Raw genomic sequence first — 25,000 nt, forward strand, 5'->3', positions numbered from 1 at the left:
ATTTTAAGAATGCGAAATGTTAGAATAATAGTAGGGAGAATGATTTATTTCAGCTTTTTATTTCTTTCATCACATTCCCAGTGGGACAGAAGTTTACATACACTCAATTAGTATTTGGTAGCATTGCCTTTAAATTGTTTAACTTGGGTCAAACGTTTCAGGTAGCTTTCCACAAGCTTCCCACAATAAGGTGGGTGAATTTTGGCCCATTCCTCCTGACAGAGCTGGTGTAACTGAGTCAGGTTTGTAGGCCTCCTTGCGCGCACACACTTTTTGAGTTCTGCCCACACATTTTCTGTAGGATTGAGGTCAGGGCTTTGTGATGGCCACTCCAATACCTTGACTTTGTTGTCCTTAAGCCATTTTGTCACAACTTTGGAAGTATGCTTGGGGTCATTGTCCATTTGGAAGACCCATTTGCGACCAAGCTTTAACTTCCTGACTGATGTCTTGAGATGTTACTTCAATATATCCACATAATTTCCCTTCCTCATGATCCCATCTATTTTGTGAAGTGCACCAGTCCCTCCTGCAGCAAAGCACCCCCACAGCATGATGCTGCCACCCCCGTGCTTCACGGTTGGGATGGTGTTCTTCGGCTTGCAATTCTACCCCTTTTTCCTCCAAACATAACAATGCTCATTATGGCCAAACAGTTATATTTTTGTTTCATCAGACCAGAGGACATTTCTCCAAAAAGTACGATCTTTGTCCCCATGTGCAGTTGCAAACTGTAGTCTGGCTTTTTTATGGCGGTTTTGGAGCAGTGGCTTCTTCCTTGCTGAGCGGCCTTTCAGGTTATGTCAATATAGGACTAGTTTAACTGTGGATATAGATCATTTTGTACCTGTTTCCTCCAGCATCTTCACAAGGTCCATTGCTGTTGTTCTGGGATTTATTTGCACTTTTCCACCAAAGTACGTTCATCTCTAGGAGACAGAACGCGTCTCCTTTCTGAGCGGTATGACGGCTGCGTGGTCCCATGGTGTTTATACTTGCATACTTTTGTTTGTACAGATGAACGTGGTACCTTCAGGCGTTTGGAAATTGCTCCCAAGGATGAACCAGACTTGTGGAGGTCTACAATTTGTTTTCTGAGGTCTTGGCTGATTTCTTTTGATTTTCCCATGATGTCAAGCAAAGAGGCACTGAGTTTGAAGGTAGGCCTTGAAATACATCCACAGGTACACTTCCAATTGACTCAAATTATGTCAATTAGCCTATCAGAAGCTTCTAAAGCCATGACATAATTTTCTGGAATTTTCCAAGCTGTTTAAAGGCACAGTCAACTTAGTGTATGTAAACTTCTGACCACTGGAATTGCGATACAGTGAATTATAAGTGAAATAATCTGTCTGTAAACAATTGTTGGAAAAATGACTTGTGTCATTCACAAAGTAGATGTCCTAACCGACTTGCCAAAACGATAGTTTGTTAACAAAAAACGTGTGGAGTGGTTGAAATACGAGTTTTAATGACTCCAACCTAAGTGTATGTAAACTTCCGACTTCAACTGTACACATTGGAGAGCATAGCTATGAAAGGAGGATGCGGTGGCTGCTGTGCTGGTGTGATATATCATCTTTATTTCTATTGATCCCCTCTCTCTCCTCAGCGACTGAGGTGTTTACTGACGCTATTGGAATCACTGAGGATAAAGGAAATGTTTCCCTCTGCTTTTTGTCACTCAATAAATGAGCCTATTAAAGGATTGAGAGTGTGGTGGTGGAGGTGGGGAGGTGGGCAGCTAGGGGCCACATCATGTGACAATGAGGGCGCGATAGGGGAAAAGATTACGTGTGAGATAGGAAAATACTTCAAATTTTGTCCACATTTTGCATGTAAGAATTTCAACCAGAATTTCTGCTAGAATTGAAACAATTCTGACCCCAAACCTGATGGTGTCAAAAACAAGTCTAGCATGATCACAGGTCACGACATCTGGTATTATTACATTCCCCAGTAGTGTTGTTCTTCAGTTGAACAGTAATATGTCTGTGAGTCATCATGGTGCATTGAGTCACTCAGTGGTAAATTGATGAGGCATGATCCTCTCTGAGAAATAAATCAGTGTGTGTTTTCTATGATACATTCATCCTATCCTTTACAATTCTGATGTGAACCACAATGAATTAACCTGATCACATACAAATGAAGAGAAATTAAGAGCAAATGCAGAGGCCATTACTAGCATTTCTAAGCAGCAGTATGTAACATGCTGGTTGTTGAATCACTGGCAGAAAAAGGCATAGTGTGATCTCTGCTTCTTTCTGTCCATGCTCTTCAGTCATCTTCCACTTGAAAGGGGGCTAAACTGAGCAGTATCCCACGAAGAGAGCCTGTCACTAAAAAGGAGGGAAACTTTGTGTGAAGTGACTGATCCACCCAACCCTACCCTACACTTAGAATAAAAGGTTCCAAAAGGGTTCTTCTGCTGTCCCCATAGGAGAACCCTTTTTGGTTCTAGGTACAATCATTTTTGGTTCCAGGTAGATCCCTTTTAGGTTCCATGTAGAGCCCTCTGTGGAAAGGGTTCTACATAGAACCCAAAAGGGTTCTACCTGGAACCAAAAAGGGTTCTTCAAAGGGTTCTCATATGGCAGTGGTCACCAACCAGTCGATTGCGATCTCCAAGGCAATCCTAGTCGATCACCAAACATTTCTGTAAAAAACAACAACGATAAAGCTTTGCGTTCCTATTTGTGTTTGTATGTTTAGCACTGTTGCCGGTAGGTGCACTTGATTCAGCAGCCCTAGCACCGGGAAGGCAAAGTCTTCCCATTTTGAACCATTTCATGTGTCTGAAGGTAGAACTCCGCATACCCGGCAGGCCCAGAGAGCAAATATAGCTTGGATCACCATGTCTGCACAGTTTCCTCGATCCATAGGCTGTACAACGAAGTCTCAAGTGAACAGCAAAGTTGATACTGTGAGATTTCAAAACTTTTAAAACCCTGAGAGACTAAATGAATACAGCAAAGAGCTGCTGTTTTATAAGTAAGTTCATGTTTAAGTTGTTATTCAGCACTGTCAACACTTTGTTCAACACTTTTATAAGCCATAAAATGTGCATTCTCCGTACTTCCACTCACACTACAACCAGCACTGCAGCTGAAATGAATGAGTATAGCAAAGTGTTTCGATAAGCTTGAGTTGTTGTTATTAGCGGCTTGTGTCTTTTTTAATATCAAGGAATATTTCACTTTCTCTGGTCATAGGAGTAACAACATGAATTAGTGCATGAGGCAGAAATAATGCAGTGCGACTTGAGTTTCACCATCAACTTGAAGACTGTGTCCCCTTTTCTCAATGGAGGGAGGGAGAGCAGAGGGACGGTGATTTGGGTGAGAGGCAGCTTCACCGCTGCTCTCTCCCTCCCTCCCTCCCTCCCTCAGGCTGACCATTAGATCCAGGGCATCAGTCCAGTAAAATTTAAAAAAGCAAATTATTTTGCACGTTCAGCTGTGCCTCACAAGTAATAAAACAAATTATTCAGTACCAGTGTGATCATTTACCTAAAATATAATTTCAAAATGGTCTGAGAAGAACAACATTGGCAGGGCAGTTCAAGCATAGCCAATATGCAGTGATAATGTATTGGGACTATGTTAATGTTGCATAGGCTTATGTTTTTTAAGTTATGTAAAAAAATATATATATATACAGTGAGGGAAAAAAGTATTTGATCCCCTGCTGATTTTGTACGTTTGCCCACTGACAAAGACATGATCAGTCTATAATTTTAATGGTAGGTTTATTTGAACAGTGAGAGACAGAATAACAACAACAAATAATCCTGAAAAACGCATGTAAAAAATGTTATACATTTATTTGCATATTAATGAGGGAAATAAGTATTTGACCCCTCTGCAAAACATGACTTAGTACTTGGTGGCAAAACCCTTGTTGGCAATCACAGAGGTCTGACGTTTCTTGTAGTTGGCCACCAGGTTTGCACACATCTCAGGAGGGATTTTGTCCCACTCTTCTTTGCAGATCTTCTCCAAGTCATTAAGGTTTCGAGGCTGACGTTTGGCAACTCGAACCTTCAGCTCCCTCCACATATTTTCTTTGGGATTAAGGTCTGGAGACTGGCTAGGCCACTCCAGGACCTTAATGTGCTTCTTCTTGAGCCACTCCTTCGTTGCCTTGGCCGTGTGTTTGACGGTACATGGCCCCGTCCATCGTCCCTTTGATGCGGTGAAGTTGTCCTGTCCCCTTAGCAGAAAAACACCCCCAAAGCATAATGTTTCCACCTCCATGTTTGACGGTGGGGATGGTGTTCTTGGGATCATAGGCAGCATTCCTCCTCCTCCAAACACGGCGAGTTGAGTTGATGCCAAAGAGCTCGATTTTGGTCTCATCTGACCACAACACTTTCACCCAGTTCTCCTCTGAATCATTCAGATGTTCATTGGCAAACTTCAGACGGGCCTGTATATGTGCTTTCTTGAGCAGGGGGGACCTTGCGGGCGCTGCAGGATTTAATTCCTTCACGGCTTAGTGTGTTACCAATTGTTTTCTTGGTGACTATGGTCCCAGCTGCCTTGAGATTATTGACAAGATCCTACCGTGTAGTTCTGGGCTGATTCCTCACCGTTCTCATGATCATTGCAACTACACGAGGTGAGATCTTGCATGGAGCCCCAGGGCGAGGGAGATTGACAGGTCTTTTGTGTTTCTTCCATTTGCGAATAATCGCACCAACTGTTGTCAACTTCTCACCAAGCTGCTTGGCGATGGTCTTGTAGCCCATTCCAGCCTTGTGTAGGTCTACAATCTTGTCCCTGACATCCTTGGAGAGCTCTTTGGTCTTGGCCATGGTGGAGAGTTTGGAATCTGATTGATTGATTGCTTCTGTGGACAGGTGTATTTTATACAGGTAACAAACTGAGATTAGGAGCACTCCCTTTAAGAGTGTGCTCCTAATCTCAGCTCGTTACCTGTATAAAAGACACCTGGGAGCCAGAAATCTTTCTGATTGAGATACTTATTTCCCATTTTTGACATGCGTTTTTCTGGATTTTGTTGTTGTTGTTCTGTCTCTCACTGTTCAAATATACCTACCATTAAAATTATACACTGATCATGTCTTTGTCAGTGGGCAAACGTACAAAATCAGCAGGGGATCAAATACTTTTTTCCCTCACTGTATGCTTTTGGACTCAGAAAGTGATCTTGACTCAGAAAAGGTTGATGACCACTGTCCTATGGGGCCAGCTTAAGAACCCTTTTAGTTTGTAGAATTTTTTCTAAGCGTGTACGAGTCTGTCACCACGAAAACCACTGGATGCACACGCCTGCGCTGCACCGGGAGCCCTACACACACATGTGCACATGCACACACACACTCAAGCGCACACACACAAACACACGCCAGGCTTAGCTCAGAGTCCTCCTCACCCCTTAGCAGTGTGCCACAATCACTGAGGCAGTCAAGCCAGCAGAATGAACTGCCAGTGATCTGTTCCATCCTCTCAGCCACACGCAATCGGAAACAATTAACATGCCACTTTGAGATGAATCTCTCTGGATGGGGAGGGGGAGGAAGGATGTGGGAGAGAGGGGAGGGAGAGAGCTGGGAGAGACAGCTTTGGGAAAGGGGAGGACGGAGGGGAGAGGGAGAGGAGAAAGGGGGGAAGAGAAGGGGAGGGAGAGAGTTTTTACTTTCCTGAGGTAGCGGTGTGACCTTGTGATATAGCCTGACAGCAAATGTCCGTTGCCAGGGAGATGGCTAATGTCTCAATGTCATTGGCTCCCTCCTGGCCGAGGGAGAGGGGAGCGAGGGAAGCCATCCAGACAGCGTTACGCCAGGAGCATCACACATGCATGCACACACACACTGTAAAAACACATGCATGCAAATGCACACACACACACGTACTCATACACATACACATACACACACACCAATATTCATACACACATTTGCAGTGTTGGTATGCAAAGAAAAATACATTATCTTACACACTACAAAACCCACATTGTACAGTACCTAAAAAGGGGAATTCTTTGTCTGGCAAACAGAAACAGACAGTGAGTTGAGAGGACCAGAGAATAACTTTGCCCCTCACCACTGAATCGTGAACAAACTGTAAAGTGTCTGTATGCATATCACCATATGGAATGAAGGTAGTGCAGCTGAATAAATGTCTATGTTTAGCATGCATAGAGTCTAGGAGAGGAGGAGAAGCCTGGCTGCCTGAGACTTCAATACACTCCAATCATTCAGCTGTCTCTGGTAATGCTTAATTTATATATATATATTTTAACTCTCCACAGATATCTCTCTCTCCATCCCTCTATCTCCATCTCTCTCTCCCTTTCGCTCTCTCCCTTCTCTGTCTCTTCCTCTCTCTCTCTCACTCCCTCGCTCTGTTTCTCTTTCTCCCTCTCTCTCTCTCTCTCACTCCCTCGCTCTCTCTTTCTCCCTCAGCATCTGATGCAATCCGTAACCAACACACAATCTCTTCCTGACTCTCAGACACAAAGAGAGAGAAGAGAGGAAGTGTGTGCCATGCAAAGGGAGGGGGGCATATCTTTATAGATGTGCCAATCCTCCCCATGCCCTACAGGCACACAGGAATAAACACCAGAGACTCTGACAAAGCCAGCGCCAAGGCACGGAACATGGGCAGGCAGGCGGATATAGCCTATTAGCGCCCCCTATGAGACAGAGAGGGGATAGAGCTTCTCAGTGGACATGTATACAGGCACAAAGGAGGCAGCAGCATTAGCACACGCTCAACTGAGCAATGCTCCAATGTGCAATGTGCAGGCTGACCCCTGTGAATTGTTTTGTGGGTTGGTCATGTCCAGTGCATCTGTGTATGTGTGTGTGCGTGTGTGCGTCTGTGTGTATACATGTTTTTTTATTGGAATTTTCATTTCTCTTCGCACATGTCATTGTTCAATTGTGTGTGATCACGATTAAGAGTGAATGTGTGAGTACATCTAGATGTGTGCGTTTGTGTCTGTATGTCTGTCTGTCTGTCTGGATGTTGAGGAATGGTGCAGTGTCCCCCCTCTTTCTCTCTCTCTCTTTCTCTCTCTTTTTTTCTTTCAGTCTGTTCAATAATTCACAGGAAGGCAGTGGGGCAGGCTCGGCATGGGGTGTGCCAGCTGACAGTGTGTTCGGATAAAGCTGTCAAACTGGAGAAGAATCAGGTGGGTGCAACAGGGGCTAGTCCCCCCCTCTCCTCCCTTATCTGTCCTCTCTTCACTAGCCATTCCTATGGCAGATCTCTGCCCCCCACCCCCTTAGGACCCCCCCCCCCCCCCTCATACACGCACATGCAGTCATACGCAAACACACACACACACACACACACAGAGAGAGAGAGAGACACACAAACACACACACACCCCAGCATGGGAGCATTGGTCTCTCTGGGAAAGCCCTGCACTCTCGAAGCACCAGCCCAGCCCCCCCCCCCCCCCCCCCCCCCCCCCCGTCTCAGCAAGACAAGCAGCCACTCTCCCTCCCCACCACCACCAAACACACACCCTGCCCTCACAACCCCCCTCCCCTTCTCAGGGGAAAGACAGCTCCTTATTGTTCTAAAGAGTCTCAAGGGGTGTCACATTTGTCCAACCCCCACAGCTCCAGCCCCCTTTTCATAGCTTCAAAGAGTTTTATCCACCCTCCACTCTAGACACACATCATCATCATCATCACACAGCAGCAGCAACACACATATTCCATCACTGGAACTCAACACATCTACCATTCCCCTTGTTCAGGACAGTTTCCTCTCCTCCTCTTTCTCACTTCTTCACTCACTTACTCGCTCCTGCTCCAGCACTCCTTCAGTGACAGAGTTTCTCCTCCTCTCTGTCTTCCAGCTCTTCCCCTGAGCGGAGGCAAGCCAGTGTTATCTTTTCTGCTCTCCTCTCTGTCTCTCTCTCTCTTCATTTTCTCTTTACACAGTCAAAGTAAAGACAATGCCATCGTTATAGGCAAATTAATTAGCACGCTGCAATTTCACTCATTAAAAACTGAAAATAACTGCGGCACAATGAAGACAATGTTGGCACTAAACGCAGCACAGAGGAAGACATGATTTAGAGAAGACATTGCATCCATGACAGTTTAGGACTCCCACACACTTTAATTGTGATTGATTGGTGGAGCTGCCATAGCTCAAATGACTACGAGGCAACGGCAGTGTTATTTTGTGAGGCTCCTTTTCTCATTTGGTTAGAGGATGTGTCTAAAACCACTGCCAAAAACAGAGGCTAAATGCATAGCCGCATGAAGTAGGGGTGCTAAGGGTGCTGCAGCATCCCCTGAAAAATCAGAACAGGTTTTTAGACATTTTTGCAAATAAATAAAATATAAAGAAACAGAAATACCTTATTTACATAAGTATTCAGACCCTTTGGTATGAGACTCGAAATTGAGCTCAGGTGCATCCTGTTTCCATTGATCATCCTTGAGATGTTCCTACAACTTCATTGGAGTCCACCTGTGGTAAATCCAATTGATTGGACATGATTTGTAAAGGCACACACCTGTCTATATAAGGTCTTACAGTTGACAGTGCATGTCAGAGAAAAAACCAAGCCATGAGGTCGAAGGAATTGTCCGTAGAGCTCCGAGACAGGATTGTGTCGAGGCACAGATCTGGGGAAGGGTAGAAAAAAATTACTGCAGCATTGAAGGTCCCCAAGAACACAGTGGCCTCCATCATTCTTAAATGGAAGAAGTTTGGATCCACCAAGACTCTTCCCAGAGCTGGCCACCCGGGAAAACTGAGCAATTGGGGGAGAAGGGCATTGATCACTCTGACAGAGCTCCAGAGTTCCTCTGTGGAGATGGGAGAACCTTCCAGAAGGACAACCATCTCTGCAGCACTCCACCAATCAGGCCTTTATGGTAGAGTGGCCAGACGGAAGCCACTCCTCAGTAAAAGGCACATGACAGCTCGCTTGGAGTTTGCCAAAAGGCACCTAAAGGACACTCATACCATGAGAAACAAGATTCTCTGGTCTGATGAAACCAAGATTGAACTATTTGGCCTGAATGCCAAGCATCACGTCTGGAGGAAACCTGGCACCATCCCTACGGTGAAGCATGGTGGTGGCAGCATCATGCTGTGAGGATGTTTTTTAGTGGCAGGGGCTGGAAGACTAGCCAGCATCGAGGGAAAGATGAACGGAGCAAAGTACAGAGAGATCCTTGATGAAAACCTGCTCCAGAGTGCTCAGAATCTATTGGGTTCAGGTCTGGAGACTGGCTAGGCCACTCCAGGACCTTGAGATGCTTGAGATGCTTCTTCGTGTTTCGGGTCGTTGTCATGCTGGAAGACCCAGCCACGACCCATCTTCAATGCTCTTACTGAGGGAAGGAGGTTGTTGGCCAAGATCTCGCGATACATGGCCCCATTCATCCTCCCCTCAATACGGTGCAGTCGTCCTGTCCCCTTTGCAGAAAAGCATCCCCAAAGAATGATGTTTCCACCTCCATGCTTCACGGTTGGGATGGTGTTCTTGGGGTTGTACTCATCCTTCTTCTTCCTCCAAACACTGCGAGTGGAGTTTAGACCAAAAAGCTCTATTTTTGTCTCATCAGACCACATGACCTTCTCCCATTCCTCCTCTGAATCATCCAGATGGTCATTGGCAAACTTCAGACAGGCCTGGACATGCGCTGGCTTGAGGAGGGGGACCTTGCGGGCGCTGCAGGATTTCATTCCTTCACGGCGTAGTGTGTTACCAATTGTTTTCTTGGTGACTATGGTCCCAGCTGCCTTGAGATTATTGACAAGATCCTACCGTGTAGTTCTGGGCTGATCCCTCACCTTCCTCATGATCATTGATGCCCCACGAGGTGAGATCTTGCATGGAGCCCCAGACCGAGGGTGATTGACCGTCATCTTGAACTTCTTCCATTTTCTAATAATTGCGCCAACAGTTGTTGCCTTCTCACCAAGCTGCTTGCCTATTGTCCTGTAGCCCATCCCAGCCTTGTGCAGGTCTACAATTGTATCTCTGATGTCCTTACACAGCTCTCTGGTCTTGGCCATTGTGGAGAGGTTGGAGTCTGTTTGATTGAGTGTGTGGACAGGTTTCTTTTATACAGGTAACGAGTTCAAACAGGTGCAGTTAATACAGGTAATGAGTGGAGAACAGGAGGGCTTCTTAAAGAAAAACTAACAGGTCTGTGAGAGCCGGAATTCTTACTGGTTGGTAGGTGATCAAATACTTATGTCATGCAATAAAATGCAAATTAATTACTTAAAAATCATACAATGTGATTTTCTGGATTTTTGTTTTAGATTCCGTCTCTCACAGTTGAAGTGTACCTATGATAAAAAATTACAGACCTCTACATGCTTTGTAAGTAGGAAAACCTGAATAATCGGCAGTGTATCAAATAGTTGTTCTCCCCACTGTATATATATATATATATATATAATATATATATATATATATATATATATATATATATACACTGCTCAAAAAAATAAAGGGAACACTTAAACAACACAATGTAACTCCAAGTCAATCACACTTCTGTGAAATCAAACTGTCCACTTAGGAAGCAACACTGATTGACAATACATTTCACATGCTGTTGTGCAAATGGAATAGACAACAGGTGGAAATTATGGGCAATTAGCAAGACACCCCCAATAAAGGACTGGTTTTGCAGGTGGTGACCACAGACCACTTCTCAGTTCCTATGCTTCCTGGCTGATGTTTTTGTCACTTTTGAATGCTGGCGGTGCTTTCACTCTAGTGGTAGCATGAGACGGAGTCTACAACCCACATAAGTGGCTCAGGTAGTGCAGCTCATCCAGGATGGCACATCAATGCGAGCTGTGGCAAGAAGGTTTGCTGTGTCTGTCAGCGTAGTGTCCAGAGCATGAACACCAAGATTGGCAAATTCGCCACTGGCGCCCTGTGCTCTTCACAGATGAAAGCAGGTTCAAACTGAGCACGTGACAGACGTGACAGAGTCTGGAGTCACCGTGGAGAACGTTCTGCTGCCTGCAACATCCTCCAGCATGACCGGTTTGGCGGTGGGTCAGTCATGGTGTGGGGTGGCATTTATTTGGGGGGCCGCACAGCCCTCCATGTGCTCGCCAGAGGTAGCCTGACTGCCATTAGGTACCGAAATGAGATCCTCAGACCCCTTGTGAGACCATATGCTGGTGCTGTTGGCCCTGGGTTCCTCCTAATGCAAGACAATGCTAGACCTCATGTGGCTGGAGTGTGTCAGCAGTTCCTGCAAGAGGAAGGCATTGATGCTATGGACTGGCCCGCCCGTTCCCCAGACCTGAATCCAATTGAGCACATCTGGGACATCATGTCTCGCTCCATCCACCAACGCCACGTTGCACCACAGACTGTCCAGGAGTTGGCGGATGCTTTAGTCCAGGTCTGGGAGGAGATCCCTCAGGAGACCATCTGCCACCTCATCAGGAGCATGCCCAGGCGTTGTAGGGAGGTCATACAGGCACGTGAAGGCCACACACACTACTGAGCCTCATTTTGACTTGTTTTAAGGACATTACATCAAAGTTGGATCAGCCTGTAGTGTGGTTTTCCACTTTAATTTTGAGGGTGACTCCAAATCCAGACCTCCATGGGTTGATACATTTGATTTCCATTGATAATTTTTGTGTGATTATGTTGTCAGCACATTCAACTATGTAAAGAAAAAAGTATTTAATAAGATTATTTCATTCATTCAGATATAGGATGTGTTATTATTATTTTTTTGAGCAGTGTATATAATGAGCACCCAGATGCTGCGTAGGCTACACAATAATATCGGACAGAGACAAGATGGCCCTGAATTTTTCTTTGCGGCCACCTCCGTGTTGGCTACTATGTTGCAATATTAACATTCTCGACCTCTTGTTGATACAAAATGTTTCAATATTGTCAGAGCCAGCTTGTTGATGCAATGCTTCAATATTCACCTTCCCTGGCAAATAAATCAGACAGGCAAATATAAAAATGAGCTCGTCGCACACATTATAATGAACATCTCTGAATGCAGAGCAACAATGTTGGTGGGAAGAGCATGATACAATGACATTGTCATAGAACACTGTATGCACCACTGTATGCACCGTTCCTTCATATAGCCTATAGCAGGGGGTTGGCAACCTTTTTAATATGAGTGCCAATTTACAATTGATCCTACCATTTCTAAAGAGCTGCAATCCAGTTATGATTTTCATATAAGCATTGTAGGCTGCTCAACTGTGCCCCCAAAAATATCTAACTGCCCACAAACTGAATAATTCTAACTGGCTACCTGTACTGAGGCTCTGTCCATTCAGCGGTGCTGAATCACGGGCTTGGCCTTAATGTGTAGATTTTCCTTTTGTATTTCATGATTTTCTTCATTCCTTGGTCGAGTTTGTTTGTCTTTATGCGTCCTTGTCGATTGTAGGCCAAAGTAAGTCCTTTGATGTACGCCTTTTATTTCAATGCATGTATAGGATTTATCTGTCATAGTTTGCATTCACAGTCAGCTGTTTTATGCTCCGGTTCCTTTCACATTGATGTCGGTATTTGAAGTCGGCCTTGATAGCGTGTATTAAGCATCTACTTCATGTTGCACTGTATGCCTGTTCCACAAGTAAATGAGTCAATGTAGCCTACAGTGTGGAAGATAAGGTTCCGTAGTAGGCTACATTTTACATGCCATTCCACAGACCTATAAACCTAATATAAAACTAATATTGAGGTGATAATTCATGTCTGGGGTAATTATTTTTTTTGCTTTTGTCCGCATAGCATTTGGAGAAAATGTTGAAAAAATCGCAATGTATTTGCATAATTGTAACTAATTAACAACTTAAGATGTGTCATGATCATCTCAATCACTCTTGCAAGCCACAAACCCCTCCTCTGCTCAGCTCTCACACCTCACCAACGTTCGCTACCCCTCTCTCAATAGTCACTCAGGCAGTCTGGCGGACCAGTTCTCACACTCTCACACACACACACATCTGTCTCGCAGCACGAGCCTTTCCCACCTGCGAGCGAGGTGACATGATCCGAGGGGCTCACAGCCAGGTGCCACGAGGCAGTCAGAGGTGTCACCACATCCCAGACGGGATGGGAGCAGCCGCCACACGGCAACCATTCACACCGCCTGTCTGTCACACCCCCGGCCCCAGCGTGGGGGCATCGTCTCCCCAACGTCATGCTAGTTATCACCGTGTCAGAACAACGTGGCGGCGATGCTGTGAGGAGGTTGAGAAGAATGGTTCAACTCACCTGGTGCCCAGATGCTTCTCCTCCAGATCGTATGGCTTGACAAACCACTTCCCGATCCGCACAAAGTCCTTGTCCATCAGACACCTGGGGGATAGGAGACATTAAACATCTGTATCACAGTATATATTTAATATACACACAAATATACATACACATAGACACATATACTGTACATAGAGATTGGCACACACACATACCCCCAATCAGGAAGAATAGAGAATGGAATAGAATATATTTATTTTCATACCTGAACACTCGCATCAATGGAGTTACACAGTAACATGAGATGAATTCTCTATTTAAGGCTTTATGACAAAGCAATATAGTGCAGAGGTATAGAGTTGTAAGAGAGGAGGAGGTAGACTCAAGGTAATTAAAAGGTTAATTCAGCCTGCCCCCCTATGATGATTATTGATGTTTAACTTAATTGAAACCAAATATGTGCTGGTTCATTTAGCAGATGGGAAAGCTTTACTGGAGTTATTGATTCAGTCCAGGTTTTAATTTGATTATTACTTCAAGTCTTTTAACCGTTGGTGGTCTCTATTTTTGTCAGCATTATTTCCTTAGCAGTTGGTGGGAGTAGAAATGGTTATATGAGCAGAAATAGCCTATTACTAGACTGGGAATATTCAGCTTACTTTATGTGATACTTTACATATGACTATATGACATGGGATGAGCTGACAAGTCGTTTTCCAAGTGGCTCATGGGAAATGTAGTTGTTCTGTACCTCTCCAGCAGGTTGTGAATGGCCTTGAACAGGAGGGTCCTGCATTCATATGACAGCCCACACTCCCATAGTCCCTCCTCAGCCACTGGAAGACAGGAAGAGAAGATGGATGGGTTAGCAACTGGTGGATATAGTGAAGTCAACACAGTTCATACCACAGAAAATGATTGAATAGAACGGGCCTGGAAACTCTAACCCTGGCAATTTGACTGGTAAACACATGGGTACACTCGCAATGGCTGCCTGGTATGGTGATGCAATAATTTCCATGGTAATGTAGAATGTTCATTCAAATGATGCTAACTGATGTGGCTCATGCAATGGACTGTATTTTTTGTAATGTCAGTTGAGTTCATTCAACAAATCATAGCACAGCTTGATGGGTACACTTCCTGATTTACTTCCTGCTTTTACTTCCTGCTTTGCTCCTGGGTTAAAAAAAAAATACAGGTTAAGAAAACGTTATGATTCCATGCAGCACCATTTGAAAATAAACAAATTCATGGGACCAGCGCCATTGATAACTACTACTAGCGCTGTTGCTAACTAGCAATGTTGGTCCCATGTTTGCAAAGAGTTATGGTATATTAGAATCTTGTTGTCTTAACCTTTGTCATCTTCAAACTAGCTTTGTTCCACAGAGAAAGATAGAGGACTCATCTTTATATCTGTGCCATTATAGGGTCTGTGACAGCATGGGCAGTGCCATTGAGACTACAACCCATAGGAATCCCCACCCAGTTGACTATGTTAACTACTTTAAAATGGCAGAAGCATGGTGGAAGCTCTCAATGGCAATGTCCATGCTAAAACGGGTTATATTCATAATGAGTCCTCTATCTATCTCTATGCTTTGCTCCTATGGGAACACTCGCAATGGCCACCAGTCCACCCATTATGACTTGATTGGGGATGCCCGTTCTATTCATTCTATTTCTGTTCATACACTCAAACACATTGCACAGACACACAGGAGACATTCTCTATTGACTGCAATGCATGCCAAAAGCAGAGGAGGCTTCTAGGAATACAGATGAATGTTACCCACAGACACAAGTATCTACATGTACTATACACCCATCCACAGACTGACTCATCAGATGCCCTGAACCACAGTTACAGTACCTTCCATATAAGTTAAACCACTGTGGAAGAACAAACAAGTACCCTTGCGTGCGCTGTATCTGTGTGTGTGTGTGTGTGTGTGTGTGTGTGTGTGTGTGTATGTGTGTGTGATCACTGTGCCTCTGTACAGCTGTCAGCTCCACTGCACCAGTGCCACTGTCAACCCATGTGCAGCTGTCAGCTCCAGTTAGCCAGCGCTGGGATAGACAGTGTGCTGCAGAGGGTGTTTGTGTATGTGTCTGTGTGTGTTTGTGTGTGTCTGTGTGTCTGTGTGTCTGTAGGCCAGAGACCACGCAGGGAGGCAGGAGAGGAGAGGAGAGGAGAGGAGAGGCGGGGCGGGGCGGGGCGGGGCGGGGCTGGGGGGGCAGCACCACGCGTAGATGCCAGCCCTGACAGCCCAGCAGTGCTCAGGAGAGTCGTCAGGGCGACAGTGCTTAGTTCCAGTTCTTGCCATGTCAGCAGCCAGCTCAGATGTGATTTGTGTGGAGTAGTGGATGGATCCTACCACTACTGGTTCCCCTGTCCTTCCTTCTTCCCAGAAGAGGAATAGCTACTTATAGCACTAGTGTTTTTTGTTCTTTGCCATACCCGGAGGCCGATTGGCAGGGATGGGAGGCTTGTGAGTGGGTGTTGTGTTTACTTACAGGGTGTCGGCAAACAAAAAGCACCGGGCGGGCACACAGGGGGAAGGGAGGGATGGATGCAGGGAGGGAAAAAGCGACAGAGCCCAGAGGAGGGTTGGAGGGCCCACGGAGGATGATATTTATTTTTTCTTTGAGGGTTGTGTTGTCTAGTTTTTTTTATCTTTCTGTTTCTTGCTTTTTTGATATTTCCCTCCTTTTTTTCACACTGGAGTGAATGAAATTTCCTTACTCGCCAGAATTTCCAGGTAACCATGGCAACACTGGCTGTGAGAACACAGCTCCCCGGCATTCAATTCCACCGCCACCCCCCTTTCCCTTCCTCCCTCCTTCTATCCTCTCCTTCTTCATCTGTTCTATTGCTTCCAACAACCCCACCCCCTTTCCTCCCTCTCTCTCCATCCCCTCCTCCCTCTCTCCCTCTCTCGTTCATTCCCGCTTCAGGGCTCAGACAGGAAGCTCCAGCCAGCTATTCTACAGGGAAGAGTGCTCCATGAGCGGAATGCCAACTCTCCAGCAAATCCAGCTCATTAGCTCACCCCTTTCTCTCTCCAATCCCTTTTTCACAATGCCAATCCACCGCCAGTCTTTATCTATCTATCTACACTACCACTTCCCCCTTCTCTCCTCTCCTTTCCCCCTATCTCTCCTCTCCTTTCCCCCTATCCCTCCTCTCCTTTCCCCCTATCTCTCCTCTCCTTTCCCCCTATCCCTCCTCTCCTTTCCCCCTATCTCTCCTCTCCTTTCCCCCTATCCCTCCTCTCCTTTCCCCCTTCTCTCCTCTCCTTTCCCCCTATCCCTCCTCTCCTTTCCCCCTATCTCTCCTCTCCTTTCCCCCTATCCCTCCTCTCCTTCCCCCCTTCTCTCCTCTCCTTTCCCCCTATCCCTCCTCTCCTTTCCCCCTTCTCTCCTCTCCTTTCCCCCTATCCTTCCTCTCCTTTCCCCCTATCCCTCCTCTCCTTTCCCCCTTCTCTCCCCCTTTCTCACTTTCACTCAACCCACCACCTCCACGGAGCACGCCCAGGTCCTCAACCCCTCTTCACCCCCAGGTTTGAGTCACCCTGCCTGGGGGAAACTTATTATGAAGAGCCGCTCTCCCACCCAACCACATCCAGCCACAGCCACACAATGAGCTCCCTACCTCTGGGAGCCAGCAGTAAGGAAGCTGAACTGATATGATCAACTCGTTGCTTATGTATTTCTGACTGGTTTAGATTAAAGCACTGACAACAGCAGAACATCGCTCCTCAGAGTGTAGGTATCAACTCATGCTATTCCCGAGATTACAACTTGTGAAAGAAAAATCAGGAATTCCATTCGCCGCTCCCCGAGCCTCGAACAACATGTGAAAGTCATTACAGCTATTGTTTACATTGCAGTCACCGAGGAGCTCGAGCTGCACCTTTTCCAGCTTTCAACACAAGGTGTGACTATTTCCGTCTTGTGCACGCACACACATACACACACACACACACACATGCACACACATACATACTCACACACACACACAGACACACACACACACACACACAGGCAGAAACTGGAGTGTGAAATCTGATCTGAGATATTGGACTATTCAAATCCTTCCCGGGAACTGTGGGCTTATGTTTGACAAATAGCTGCAGAGTAGCAACAAGTCACCGCCATGGTATGTGATTGCTGTACTTAAAGAGTTGAAATGTGTGGAACAGTGAGGTGAAATGTATAGATCCTTATCTAGATGAGTGTTATATCTGGTCCTCTCAGTAGGGCCTCAGCAGGGCCTCGTCAGGCTCCTGGGAAGTGGAGAGAGCACCACCTCACAACTTCAGCTGTGGATGATAACTGTTAAGGTTGTCAGGGTGGCCGTATAGTTTAGTTTCACTTCTCCATTTCAGGGTGTGCGCGAGCGCACGTGTGTGGTTCTCAGATGACACAGATAAGATCATGAGAGAGAAAAGAGAGGAAACACGTTTGGTGTTTCTGTGTACTCAAGATGTGGGTGTGAACTGAACTGAGTGAAAGTTTGAGTACATGTTTTGCTTGTGCATGATAACTGTCACTTTGTTTGTGCCTTAGATTTGTTTTGGGTGTAACAGTATTTGTATCATGTTGTGTGAACTTGTCTGTGTGCATGGGCTCATTCATGTTGTATGGATTTGTGTGGGCTGCATGTGTGTGTGCATCTATCCATGCATGCATGTGTGTGTACGCGTATCGGTGTGTGCTGTGTGTAGGGAATGAGCGCTGCTTTAGTGTGTGATGGCTTCATTCCCAGTGCAAACACGTGTTTATTTCACACGTCCCGCCCCCCTCGCCACAACGCTGCTCTGCTGCCGCACGGGCCAAACACAAATAAGCTGTGATGGAACTGGGTCGCAGCAGCTCCCCCCTCCCCCCTCAATCTCTCAATCAATCGCTCTTTTCTCCTTTACCCTCTACCATTCCATCTATATCTATATAAACTGAACCTTCCCCCTACTCAGACTGACATATATGACAACAGCCCTATCTATGCCTTACTTTGTGAGACTGCTTAATGCTGCTTAACTGTAATATTGTATACTACATCTCATATTTTTATGTATGCCTATGTATGCTGCAATTCAGCTTTTAGCTGCAAATGTGTACAATTCAAAATAAACCTTAACCTCCACTCTCTCTCTCTCTTCCTATTTCTCTACCTCTCCTTCACTCTCTGTCCCTCCGTCCTCAATCTTCCCCTATATCTTCCTCTCCCCCCCTTTGCCTGGCCCAGCCCGTCTGATTGCATTAGCTGAACACCACCACTAGAGGGAGTGTGCACTGTCCACACACAAAGATGCTATTGATCCAGGCTACAGAGCGAGAGAAAGAGAGCGAGAGAAAGAGAGCGAGAGAAAGAGAGAGAGAGAGAGAGAGAGAGAGAGAGAGAGAGAGAGAGAGAGAGAGAGAGAGAGAGAGAGAGAGAGAGAGAGAGAGAGAGAGAGAGAGAGAGGCTCATCTCATGGGCATGGCGTGTCAGTGTGGGACCCCTCACTAATGGGCTGACAACGCCATTAGAGCAGATCACCAGGGAGGGTAATGGGGCAGTACACCCTTATGGTGAACAACATGTGAACAAGAGGCTTGTAGAATAAAGGCTATTTCGAGTTTTCATTTCATCGTTCGCTGGTAGGGGGTCCTGCGTGCTCTGGGCATTAGTAACCTAACGTAGCAGGCGTAAAATAAACGCCTGAAACTAGATCCCATACATACTGGTCTTGAAGAGAAGAAAAACTGTTGGGGGAGATTCTCTTCTGCGCTGTTCAACCAATCCAGTAAATGTAGACGAGATGGAGTATCGCCTTGTTAACGTCCAAAAGCAGAAGTCGCGTCACAGGTTCTCTTTCCATTTCCCCTGAAAACCGGAACATCTTGTTGTTGGGGACTCTGCAGAGGCTTTACCATAGAGAATGATAGAGGCCTCTAGTGGCCAAAAGGCTGTTTTAGCATGGGCAGCGCCATTGACGACTTCCACCATTTTAATGTAGTCAACTGGGTGGGACTTCCAACTTCATTGGCTGATCCCTCCTGGTGACAATGTTGGAGTCATGTCCAACCGGGTCATCAGGAGGGATTAGCCAAACGTGAAGAAGAAAATGTACTACTTCAAAATGGAGATAGCCTCAATGGTGCTGCCCATGCTGTCACAGACGCTATATTGGCACAGATACAAAGATAACTCCTCTATCTAGCTCTATGGGCATTACTGACTCAAATGAACGAAATGAGTCAAAATATTTGTTATTTTGACTGAACGAGTCGAAAATATCAGAGTCAGTAAAAAGAGCCGAACTTCCCATCACTAAGTGCTATCTGGATTCCTTGAGATGTCCATACCCTAAACCCCTTACCCTAACCCTAACCTTAACCCCTACCCTTACTCTAACCCTAACCTTAATCTTAACCATAACCATAACCCTTACCTAACCCTAACCCTAACCTTAACCCTTACCTTAACCATTTACAATTTCAACTTCAATGGGGTAGGGACATCCCAAGGATACTGGATAGCAAGGACAGTAAACTCATGGGTACACTCGTAATAGCTGCCTGGTATTGTTATGCAATATTTTCTATGGTAATGTAGAATGCGGAGATCATCCGTTCACCCACATCGCGTCTCACAAAGACACGGCGGTTGGAACCAAAATCTTGGTGGGACTATCATTTGTTTTTCAACAGGACAATGACCCAACACACTTCCAGGCTGTGTAAGGGCTATTTTACCAAGAAGGAGAGTGATGGATTGCTACATCAGATGACCTGGCGGAAAATATGGCGGGATATACGCTACTTCGGCAGGATAGAACTGCTGACTCTGGTAAGACAAGGGGTGGCGGTCTGTGTATATTTGTAAACAACAGCTGGTGCATAAAATCTAATACTAAGGAAGTCTCGAGGTTTTACTCACCTGAGGTAGAGTATCTCATGATAATCTGTAGACCACACTATTTACCAAGAGAGTTTTCTTCTGTATTTTTCATGGCTGTCTATTTACCACCACAAACCGATGCTGGCACTAAGATTGCACTCAATAAGCTGTATAAGGCCATAAGCAAACAGGAAAACGCTCATCCAGAGGCAGCGCTCCTAGTGGCCGGGGACTTTAATGCAGGGAAACTTAAATCCGTTCTACCTAATTTCTACCAGCATGTTAAATGTGCAATCAGAGGGGGAAAAAACTCTAGACCACCTTTACTCCACACACAGAGACCCGTACAAAGCTCTCCCTCGCCCTCCATTTGGCAAATCTGACCATAATTCTATCCTCCTGATTCCTGCTTATAAGCAAAAACTAAAGCAGGAAGCACCAGTGACTCGGTTAATAAGGAAGTGATCAGATGATGCAGATTCTAAGCTACAGGACTGTTTTGCTTGCACAGACTGGAATATGTTCCCGGGATTCTTCCAATGGCATTGAGGAGTACACCACATCAGTCACTGGATTCATCAATAAGTGCATCAATGACGTCCCCACAGTGACCGTACATACATACCCCAACCAGAAGTAATGGATTACAGGCAACATCCGCACTGAGCTAAAGGGTAGAGCTGCCACTTTAAAGGAGCGGGACTCTAACCCAGACGCTTATAAGAAATCCCGCTATGCCCTCCGACGAACCATCAAACAGGCAAAGAGTCAATACAGGACTAAGATTGATTCGTACTACACCGGCTCCAACACTCATTGGATGTGGCAGGGCTTGCAAACTATTACACTCTACAAAGGGAAGCACAGCCGCAAACTGCCCAGTGACACGAGCCTACCAGACAAGCTAAATCACTTCTATGCTCGCTTCGAGGCAAGCAACACTGAAGCATGCATGAGAGCATCAGCTGTTCCGGATGACTATGTGATCACGCTCTCCGTAGCCGATGTGAGTAAGACTTTTAAGCAGGTCAACATTCACATGGCCACAGGGCCAGACGGATTACCAGGACGTGTACTCCGAGCATCCGCTGACCAACTGGCAAGTGTCTTCACTGACATTTTCAACATGTCCCTGACTGAGTCTGTAATACCAACATGTTTCAAGCAGACCACCATAGTCCCTGTGCCCAAGAACACTAATATAACCTGCCTAAATGACTACCGACCCATAGCACTCACTTCTGTAGCCATGAAGTGCTTTGAAAGGCTGGTCATGGCTCACATCAGCTCCATTATCACAAAAACCCTAGACCCACTCCAATTTGAATACCGCCCCAACAGATCCACAATGATGCAAGCTCTATTGCACTCCACACTGCCCTTTCCCACCTGGACAAGAGGAACACCTATGTGAGAATGCTGTTCATTGACTACAGCTCAGCGTTCAACAACATAGTGCCCTCAAAGCTCCTCAGATCCTCCTCAAAAAGTTATACTGCTGCAACATCGAGAGCATTCTGACTGGTTGCATCACCGCCTGGTATGGCAACTGCTCAGCCTCCGATCTCAAGGCACTACAGAGGGTAGTGCGTACGGCCCAGTACATCACTGAGGCCAAGCTTCCTGCCATCCAGGACCTCTATACCAGGCTGTGTCAGAGGAAGAACCTAAAAATGGTCAAAGACTCCAGCCACCCTAGTCATAGACTGTTCTCTCTGCTACCGCATGGCAAGCGGTACCGGAGCGCCAAGTCTAGGTCCAAAAGGCTTCTTAACAGCTTCTACCCCCAAACCATAAGACTCCTGAACAGCTAATCATGGCTACCCGGACTATTTGCATTGCCCCCCCCCCCCCATCCCACCCCATCCCCTCTTTTACGCTGCTGCTACTCTGTTTATTATCAATGCATAGTCACTTTAACTCTACCCACATGTACATATTACCTCAATTACCTCGACTAACCTTTACCCCCGCACATTGACTCTGTACCGGTACCCCCTGTATATAGCCTCCCTACTGTTATTATATTTTACTGCTGCTCTTTAATTATTTAATTATTTTGGACGACATGATTCCAGTAATGCCTGGCGAAAACCAAACACTGCATTCCACAGTAAGAACATCATAACAAAGGTCAAGCATGGTGGTGGTGGTGTGATTTGGGGATGCTTTGCTGCCTCAGGACCTGGACGACTTGCCTTAATAGAAGGAACCATGAATTCTGCTCTGTATCAGAGAATTCTACAGGAGAATGTCAGACCATCCATCTGTGAGCTGAAGCTGAAGCGCAGCTGGGTCATGCAGCAAGGCAATGATCCAAAACACACAATCAAGTCTACATGAAAATTGCTAAAAAGCAACAAATTGGAAGTTTTGGAATGGCCTAGTCAAAGTCCAGACCTAATCCCAATTGAGATGTTGTGGCAGGACTTGAAACGAGCAGTTCATGCTTGAAAAACCACACGTCACTGAGTTAAAGCAGTTCTGCATGGAAGAGTGGGCCAAAATTCCTCCACAGCGACGTGAGAGACTGATCAACAACTACAGGAAGCATTTGGTTGGAGTCATTGCAGCTAAAGGTGGCACAACCAGTTATTGAGTGTAAGGAGGCAATTACTTTTTCACACAGGGGAATTGGGTGTTGCATAACTTTGTTTATGAAATTAATATGTAATTCTTGTGTTATTTGTTCACTTATGTTCCCTTTATCTAATATTAGGTTTTGGTTGAAGATCTGATAACATTCAGTATCACAAATATGCAAATGTAGAGAAAATTAGAAAGGGGGCAAATACTTTTTCATAGCACTGTATATATTGTGCTATTCAAACCATATATATTGAGCTATTCGAATGGTTATTACGGTGACCTTGGTCATTTGGCTGGCCAATAACCGTCATGCAAAATTTCATGACCGTCACAGCCCTAGTGTGTGTGCATTTGTTCGTGCATGCGTGTGTGCGTGTGTGTGTGGGGAGGAGGATCCACCATCCCACATGTAAGCAGACAATGCACACTGTGTGTAATGTTCTCTCTTCCCATCGCTGGGATAAAGACCCATGCAGGGGTTTTGACTTCACAGAGAAGTTGTAGCTCGGAATGTTCTCTTATAATCTCATTGGATGCTAAAAATCTGGTTGGGTTGTTGCACAATCTTCCCAACTTCTGAACTTTAAAGGATGTTAGGCTCTGACCATGTGTGACCACTGAGACTCTAAATGAGTGTATCAAGCAGATAACATTAAGCTGAGTAGGATCTCTCATCTATGGATGGATATGACATTTCATCCACCCGTCATGTCTATTTGAGACTGTACTGACTAACTTGACAGTGTTAAATGAGGATCCGTGGCTTTAAATTCCAAAGTGGTGAACAGTGTTGTAATATGAGTCCATACATAACAGCTTTGCAGGATAACACAGGTACTGTTGGAGCGAACACAAAAATGTATGCAGTGACTGTATATCCCTTTGGCATTGGCCCTGTGTCACTGGCTACACTACAGCCCAGTGATGTAATAAGCACCAGACAACCACTTAAAAAGGAGACAGAGCGCAAAGCAAAGCTGGCCAAAGGACAAAGACTGAGGGAGAGAAGGAGAGGTGGAGAGAAGAAGAGGAGAAGAAGAGAGTAACTCCCACTCCACTCCTCTCCTCTCCTTTCTTCTTGTCTCCACTCCGATCCACCAGCTCTTCAACACTGAGCTCAACAGCAGCGAGGCCTAAACCAGCAAACAATTGAGTGCAGAGCAAACAGAGCGCTGCTCCCCTGACAGAGAGAGGGTGAGAAAGCAGCGGCTGCTGGCACACGCCCAGGAGTGCCGACGATGACAACATCACTGAGATCTGTCTGGCCTCCAAAATCCACCACTTTTTAATTTCTAACGGGAATTAACTGGGGATTTGAGTTCTTGCTGGCTTTCCCCCAGCGCCTCGGCGAACGAAGAGACTCTCTCTATCTCTCTTTAGCTCTCTCTTTAGGTCGGACGCAGCCCCTTTTAAACACCAATAACACATGTGTTTGGTTCAGGTTGGAGTATTAATGACGCATATTGGACTAGATCTCAACCTCTCTTTCGTAACGTCTGAGATCCCCAGAGATTGGAAAGCTGCCGCGGTCATCCCCCTCTTCAAAGGGGGTGACACTATAGATCCAAACTGTTACAGACCTATATCCATCCTGCCCTGCCTTTCGAAAATATTTGAAAGCCAAGTTAACAAACAGATCACCGACCATTTCGAATCCCACCGTACCTTCTCCACTATGCAATCCGGTTTCCGAGCTGGTCATGGGTGAACCTCAGCCACGCTCAAGGTCCTAAACGATATTATAACCGTGATCGATAAAAGACAGTACTGCGCAGCCGTCTTCATCGACCTGGCCAAGGCTTTCGACTCTGTCAACCACCGCATTCTTATTGGCAGACTAAATAGCCTTGGTTTCTCTAATGACTGCCTCACCTGGTTCACCAACTACTTCTCAGATAGAGTTCAATGTGTCAAATCGGAGGGCCTGTTGTCTGGACCTCTGGCCGTCTCTATGGGGATGCCACAGGGTTCAATTCTCGGGCCGACTATTCTCTGTGTATATCAATGATGTTGCTCTTGCTGCTGGTGAAGCTCGGATCCACCTCTATGCGGACAACACCATTTTGTATACATCTGGCCCTTCATTGGACACTGTGTTAACAAACCTCCAAACGAGCTTCAATGCCATACAACACTCCTTCCGTAGCCTCCAACTGCTCTTAAACACTAGTAAAACTAAATGCATGCTCTTCAACCGAACGCTGCTTGCACCCACCCACCCGACTAGAATCACTACAAATACCTAGGTGTCTGGTTAGACTGTAAACTCTCCTTCCAGACTCACATGAAGCA

The 25,000-nt window shown here is 45.8% G+C and overlaps 1 protein-coding gene across 1 annotated transcript in view; it reads right to left on the bottom strand.

Moving 5' to 3' along the window:
• The window catches only part of LOC311099439 (mediator of RNA polymerase II transcription subunit 13-like), a 111,810-nt gene that overhangs the window by 32,268 nt on the left and 54,542 nt on the right, over positions 1–25,000 (bottom strand). Inside the window, exons 11-12 of the mRNA XM_084140125.1 lie at positions 13,979–14,063; positions 13,246–13,329 (exon numbers count right to left, since the gene is read on the bottom strand). Coding sequence (XP_083996251.1) covers positions 13,246–13,329; positions 13,979–14,063 — 169 coding nt within the window. The remainder of the gene's footprint in view (positions 1–13,245; positions 13,330–13,978; positions 14,064–25,000) is intronic.

This window comes from Coregonus lavaretus, assembly GCF_964263955.1.
Source record: "Coregonus lavaretus genome assembly, chromosome: 24".
Classification (NCBI taxonomy): domain Eukaryota; kingdom Metazoa; phylum Chordata; class Actinopteri; order Salmoniformes; family Salmonidae; genus Coregonus; species Coregonus lavaretus.